General features: G+C 40.3%; 1 protein-coding gene across 2 annotated transcripts; it reads left to right on the top strand.

Moving 5' to 3' along the window:
- The first annotated feature begins 4,221 nt into the window (after nucleotides 1-4,221).
- Nucleotides 4,222-7,078, top strand: LOC135206789 (piggyBac transposable element-derived protein 4-like). Of its 2 annotated transcripts, XM_064238284.1 has the most exons (3): nucleotides 4,222-4,396; nucleotides 4,527-6,680; nucleotides 6,825-7,078. In XM_064238284.1, the coding sequence occupies exon 2, from the start codon at nucleotides 4,571-4,573 to the stop codon at nucleotides 6,671-6,673; it is 2,103 nt and encodes a 700-aa protein (XP_064094354.1). In that variant the 5' UTR covers nucleotides 4,222-4,396; nucleotides 4,527-4,570; the 3' UTR covers nucleotides 6,674-6,680; nucleotides 6,825-7,078. The 2 variants fall into 2 exon arrangements, with proteins under 2 accessions (XP_064094354.1, XP_064094353.1); XM_064238283.1 differs by having other exon boundaries at nucleotides 4,222-6,680.
- Nucleotides 7,079-7,478: the final 400 nt, after the last annotated feature.

Here is a 7,478-nt window from a genome sequence, read left to right as displayed (position 1 = left end):
TCAAAGCAATAAAGATGAATTCATTTCAACTCTTAACCCCCACCATTTCTTTACCACGAGTAAATTTATAGTCAATAAAGGAGATGTAAAAGGTGAACAGATCTATATGGAGGAAAATTCACAGTCACTTGCGTGAATTAAATGCTCATTCTGGGAGAAGAGATTAAATATAAGACCATCATCAGTCGGCTCCGTTGATCGCGCCAAAACACAGCGATATTTTGACAGCGAAATATGTACCCAGCTTCAGGCAATTTGCGAAGTATTCCATAATGTTCGCGTATTTCGCTCGTATATTTAATCGCATGAGAATCATTATGCCTTAATTTTGGTTGTTAATAACCCGAAGGCAAAGTCTTTTGATAAAACGTAAGATTTGCTTTTGATGTAACGAATATTCACCATGAAATGGCTAGTAATAGGGTGAAAATTTCAAGTAGGAAGGCAGATGAAACGAAGCAAGTGTCGTGATGAGGTTAAAATATCGTAAAAGTGGAAGCCAAGACCCTAATTATAAACACTAGAAGAGGATTATCTGAACGTGCACATAATGATTCTTACTTTCACTGACGATTTTTTGTTTATAATCCTTTGTTTTTCAGACCAACACATAACACCAAAACTCATTCACTTGGTAGGTTTTCTTTCTTTTTATTTTCTGGTAAACGCACAGGTAAACTTCAAATATGAAAATAATGGCATAGCTGCAAAAAAAAATAGTGATAACTATACATTAACGAAATGCGAAGGTTTTTATTTATTCATATATTTTATTTTATTAATTATTATTATTATTATATTATTATTATTATTAGTAGTATTATTATTATTATTATTATTATTATTATTATTATGATCATTATTATTATTTATTAATTTTTTTTTTTTTTAATTATTATTTTTTTTTTTTTTTTGCTCTATCACAGTCCTCCAATTCGACTGGGTGGTATTTATAGTGTGGGGTTCCGGGTTGCATCCTGCCTCCTTAGGAGTCCATCACTTTTCTTACTATGTTCGCCGTTTCTAGGATCACACTCTTCTGCATGAGTCCTGGAGCTACTTCAGCCTCTAATATTTCTAGATTCCTTTTCAGGGATCTTGGGATCGTGCCTAGCGCTCCCTATGATTATAGGCACGAGTTATTATTATTATTATTATTATTATTATTATTATTATTATTATTATTATTATTTAAACAAAAATAAGATAAAAGCTAACATCAGCCCTGATAATAAATCATAGCGTAGAAAAAGGAAAGTTTTCCTTTTTGTAATTTTGGGCAGGAATTATGTACCCCAGCGTTGGGCCATTAGTCAAAAAATTTCGTGATGTTTATGAGGTCCTTGTTTGAATGGTACTCGACTTACAATTAAGAGGTAACGCCTAGGCCACGTGTCGAAGACTGGATTAAGTAGTTCGTGTCTATATCTTTTGTATACATTTTTTAGTTTGATGCATATATTTTACTCGTTTATATTCCATTACTTATAATTTTAAGTAAGTTGTCAATAGCATTTATATATTATACAAGCAAAAGTATTTTGTGTTCATTCTTTACGGTATTTACATATTTCATAAGATGTTATTTTCTCAATATTTGTTTTTTTATTTTCCAGAATCCATAGAATTTAAAACCAGTACTTGCCGAGTTTTGGTGAGTAAGAAAGACCACTATATTACAAGAGCACGCTTATTGCTAGCTTTCTATTTCTATGGATTACAGTAATCTTTTAGAATAAAAACTTCTGAAATAACACCATGCAAACAAAAACTCATGAATGAAAATACCATCGCAACGTAACGAGATGGAAATTGTGGCACCTGAATTAGCATGTTGTTCAGACTAAGAAGACCGGGCATTGCTCGAAATGAAAATCCTTTTTGGGGACAACTGAAATGACGTTAAGGCCTCGCCTACCGCACACAAAATATATATTCGTGATGAAATATTTACCTTACTGAAGAAGGGCGTTTTCAGAAATATGCTTATGTAAAAAATAAAAAGACTTCATTTACCTGTTAAAATGTAGAGGAAACGTCTGATTTAGTGTGTCTATTTACATGTTTAACATGGCACTATGTAAAAGAGCAGGTAGGTGCGAGGATGTTGAGAGGCTATAAAGCAGCTAAGGACAACTGCATTCATTCCATTATAGATACAACAGCGACTACAAAGCGAATCGAACCAGGTCATATGATTCCTTACTTGGTCTAGGTCTTCTCTAGATCTTGTACTGCTATATGACGATCTCACTCCAAAGCTGCTGGAACCCGCTAGTGGGTTTTGCTGGAACCAGTCCAAGACTGGAAATCTGTAAATAGAAAATAATTGATGAACATCCTTATGCTAAGTAACTAAGGATTACACTTGAATTTAGTTATTTAACATGTAATATGAGAGAGAGAGAGAGAGAGAGAGAGAGAGAGAGAGAGAGAGAGAGAGAGAGAGAGAGAGAGAGAGAGAGAGAGAGAGAGAGAGAGAGGGCGGTTTGTGGTCTCTTGAATGACACAATCTGTTCTAGTCGGACACCTAAGGACTATTCAAATTCTTCCTAATATTCGCCTCCAGCGCTACTCATTTTAGCCGACGAAGGGCCAATGAGAGCTTACATTGATTGTGAAAAACTGAATGGGAACCATTTAGGTCTTTATACGTCTGATAGGGTCCACCGAAGACACGCTCGTACTGACAGCAAGCGACGAACTGGAGAATAATTTTCACACCCATATGACTGACTTTGAACGTAAACACCTGATTGCAAGGTGTTTCAATAAATAAAAACACATAGTTCAGAAGTTAAGCTCATATGTTATATCCGGTGCTTTAAGGTTTAGGAATACTTTCAATCAGAATTTTAAATCTAGTATTGAAAAAACCAGCGACTTACAAAACTTTCAACATTTTAATTTTGGACCTCTAATGCAAGACAATCGTCGTTATTTTTTTTACGTTACTTCAGTGTCTAAGATTCGACTTGTTGACATTACGATGGATATGGTACTGTAGTACAATGCATTAAAAATACACTATATAGGCATAGAGAGATTGTAAAATTTTGCCTTAAACTTTACTTCATTCTAGACTTATAATTTTCCTGTTTTAATGTGTGATTTGAAAGTTTCTTACGTTCGTTTCGTTGGCAACTGATCTAACCAACCACACGTAACCTAACCTAACCTAGAGCAGCAGGTCTTTACCATGGAGCATATCATTTGTTTGAAAACATTCTGTGAACTTGAATTAATCTGGATGAGACCTATCAGAGGGTTTAAGACCCTTATAATGCACTCATTGGTGTTTTCCCCACCCAAAAACCCCAGTTTCCCACTGTAGACCACCACTGAATTGTCGCATATAAGGGTGGGGTCCACTACCTTTTTACCAGTTCTCATTTTCTAATGAAACGAATATCAGAAACGTCCAAAACACGCGATAAAATACGAAAATATTTCAAGTTCAATATGCAATAATTGTTTACAGAAAAAAACACCGAAAAAATTTCAGTCGGGGTGGCGGGGAGGATGCTATAATTTAACTAAACGTAAACAATGTAATGTTTGCTACCATAAAAACTGATATTTTTGTTATAGGCTTTTAATTATAGAACATGTACTCTGGCTATGTAGTGGACTGTGAATTGTACTGTATCAAGTTCCCTTGATTAACTTTTATGACTTACATGTCAAATGACGGTGTTATTGAAACGAGAACATTTTTCACCTTTATATGTCAAAAATATCCATCATGGGAAACTAAGGGAATGGTTTAGTTCTCCCTCTTGGGGAATCTTATAATAATGCCAGGAGGATCCCACTCATTATATTGACCCCACCGCATCGTAAAACATTTTACAAGAAAACCATTGGTAAATGTCCAGGAGAAGGCCGCACCCGTTTTTCAAGTATTAACGACGACAAACGGCAAAAAACGACCAGATTGGTGTTGCACATCGCATAGAAACATGAGGAAATAAATTAAAAAAAGGTAAGACTTACTCTTACACACAAAATGTAAGCATAAACCTACTACTACAATTATGGGGGTGGACCCCAGTGGGAAACAGGTTTTTGGGTGGGGGGTGAGGGGGAGGAGGAGAAAAGTGATTTTCGGGGCACTACCGAACCTAAGAAAACCACCTAACCTAACCTAGGGCCCTGTATCCCTACCTAGGCCTAGCGGGGGGGCTCCGCCCCCCTGCGACCCCTCCCTAAACCCTGGAACACTGAACGTGGGTATAGATTACCCAGAGTAGGTGACGTCATTCGTGTTCCCTCCTCTTCCCCACAAGCCAGCGCGCTGGGACTCAGTATAGCTTCAGTCTACCCTATGGGTTTATAGGGGGAAGTCGCGTCGCTCCAATCCTCTGCCTGGATTTTGCGCTACAGACGTGTTCGGGTACCGTTTACCCACGTTCAGTGATAAGAGTATATAGAAAAAACTGGGTAATGTGTACCCGGGTTCAGTGTTAATAGTTACAAATGGAAGCTATAAGTGTTGGTGTACTAATAATTGTCTTTCTTTTCAGGCTGTAAATGCTTTTTCAGGATTTCCAAAGTTCAGTGTGACACAATGGCAAGACAAGGACGAAACCTTAGTGATTTTCAAATTTTAGAATTGCTTGATGCCTCAGACAATGAGAGTGAAATTGACTGTATTGAAGCAGAGGTACTGTATGATAGTGACCTTGATAAAGAATATGTGCCTAGTCATCAGGAAATGATAGAAAGTTCTGACAGTGACTCAGAAGAAGACCTCCCACGCCGCCGCATAGAAACAAAGGCGGCTGGTCAGAAGAGGAAGAGGCCTAGGCACCTCCCCTCCACCATCTCACCTGATAACATCGCCACTCCCTCTACTGGCCTTGCCACCTCTACTCCTGGCCCTAGTGGCTACTCTGTTCCACTTGCCATTGGTGATTCTGATCCACATTCATCTACTGCTGCCCCTGCTGCAATCCCTGCTACTGCTCCTGCTGGAACCCCTGCTACTACTCCTGCTTCTCCTGCTGCAACCCTTCCTGCTGTCCCTGCTCCAACCCCTGCTACTGCTCCTGCTGCTCCCCGAGGACAACGGCGACGACGTGCAGACGATGGGGAGTTGCTAGTTACTTTTAACTCGGCAACTGTGAAAAGTAACTCTGGTTATACGTGGCACACAAGGCCACAGGTGGCTGCCGCAAGAAGGACACCAGCTCGCAATATTGTGGTGTCAAGTAGGCCAGGTCCCACACAAGCAGCTTCTCAATACACCACACCTGAGGAGTGTTTTGACCTGTTTATGTCCACTGCAATTGTTGATCTTATTGTGGACTTTACTAACAAGAAAATTGATGATGTTGCCACAAAATACAAGAGGAAGACAGCAACTGTACAGCACACAACAGCTGCAGAGATACGTGCCCTTCTAGGTGTTCTAATATTTAGTGGCTACCGCAAAGATAACCACCTAAATACTAGGGAATTGTGGTGCTCTGAGGTAGGGGCTTTGTTTTACAAGGCAGCAATGTCTGAGGTCAGATTCAATTTTCTGCTATACTGCCTCAGATTTGACGACATGGGCACACGTGAGCAGAGGCGGGCCACAGACAAATTCGCTCCGGTCAGGGAAATGTGGGACATGTTCATGGCAAACTGTGAGGATAATTACACACCTCACGAGAACCTCACAGTTGATGAACAGTTGCTTGCTTTTAGGGGAAAGTGCCCTTTTAGAATGTACATCCCTAATAAGCCAGCAAAGTATGGGATAAAAATCGTTATGGTGAACGATGTCCAAAGTAAGTACCTGTTAAAAGCTATTCCCTACCTAGGAAAAGCAGGTACAACAACAAGGCATGGGCTGACGCTGGGCCACATGTTCACCAAAGATTTAACCAGCCGCTACCAGAACACGAACAGGAATGTGACAACAGATAACTGGTTCACGTCTGTGCCCCTCATACAGGACCTCCTGACTAATGGGCTGACATTGGTGGGCACAGTCAGGGCCAACAAGCCAGAAATCCCACCTGTCATGAGGGAAAAGAAGGACCGCAGACCCGGGAGTTCAGCATTCCTCTTCACAGATGATCTGACACTCGTATCATACGTGCCAAACACACAAACAACAAAGAAGAATGTGCTCCTCCTTTCAAGTATGCACACACAGCAAGTAGTGAATGATGTCACCGGAAAGCCTAACATAATTGAATATTATAATGAGACAAAAGGAGGGGTCGACACGTTCGATCAAATGTGTGCAACATATAATTGCAGCAGAAAAACAAATAGGTGGCCATTGTGTGTTTTCTTTGGGATGGTCAATGCAAGTATCATTAACTCCTGGATTATATACAAGGCAAATAATCCAACGCTACAACGCAAGGAATTGCACCGAAGAAAATTCATGCATGGACTGGCCCTGCAACTAATCAAGCCCTCAGCGCAGGAACGGATGAATAACCCTTCTCAGCATCGCCAGGTGAAGCTGGCCATAAGACAGGTGTGCTCCCTCAACCTCCGCTCTGGCACAGCTGCAGGTGCTGGACCATCGGCAGCCGAGATGAGGAACCCTATGGTCCGTTGCACGAAGTGTGACTCCAAGGCAGACAAAAAGACACGTTTCAGGTGTCACAGCTGCCGCCAACCTGTTTGCCCGAGCCACTACTTCCCCTACTGCTGTGATTGCATATAAGGCTGAGGTAGGTAATATATATAAAACTAAGATTTTGAGTGATAATGTGTGATAAAGTATAAAAAGAAATATAATAAACACATTATATTCCACAATTTGTCATTTCTGGTGCACTAAAAAAAGGGTGTTTTTCCTACTCTCTTCCCTACAGTTCCCGCATCCCCCGTGCCTTGATGACCCCCTGGGATGAGAGCCTGACATCCTTGGAAGCGTGTGGGAGCATCTGAGCGATTTTTTGGGGAGGGTTTTTTTTTGCTTAATTTTTTTGCAAAAACATTCAAATTTTTTCACTTTTTTACATTCCTTTCTTTTTGCTTTTTAATTCAAGTTTCTGAAAGTAAGTATTCTAATTTAATAGTTTCATTACTAGGTAATAGGGTTATATTTAGTGTGTAAGGGATAGGATTAATAAATTGTATATTTACTATTTATCTTTAATTTTCCAAAATCGGGTATAAACTACCCACGTTCAGTGGCCGTGTAACAGGGAAACGGGTTCAGTGTTCCAGGGTTAAGGCCACAGTGATTTTCGGGGCCCTACCGAACCTAATACAACCACCTAACCTAACCTAGGGTTTTTACCCCTACCTAAGCCTAGGTGTGCGGGGGGGGGGGGGGGGGGGGGGGGGGGGGGCTCCGCCCCCCCTGCGACCCCCCCTTAAGGGAACTACCTAACACATCCATCAAACCAAATCCAAAGTGATGGTACTGCTGTATACATCGTTATACTACCACCATTATAATATACTCTATAAATTATTGAAGCTTACCTTAAACTGTTGGTTGATAAAGATGTGCTGCTGCT

Source organism: Macrobrachium nipponense, chromosome 31 (assembly GCF_015104395.2).
Source record: "Macrobrachium nipponense isolate FS-2020 chromosome 31, ASM1510439v2, whole genome shotgun sequence".
NCBI lineage: Eukaryota > Metazoa > Arthropoda > Malacostraca > Decapoda > Palaemonidae > Macrobrachium > Macrobrachium nipponense.
The sequence above is the reverse complement of the archived record's forward strand: the minus strand, read 5'-3'. Positions and strand labels throughout refer to the sequence as shown.

What these genes read in the sequence shown, in the direction of transcription:
- LOC135206789 (XM_064238284.1), top strand. Translation starts at nt 4,571, where the DNA reads ATGGCAAGACAAGGACGAAACCTTAGTGATTTTCAAATTTTAGAATTG.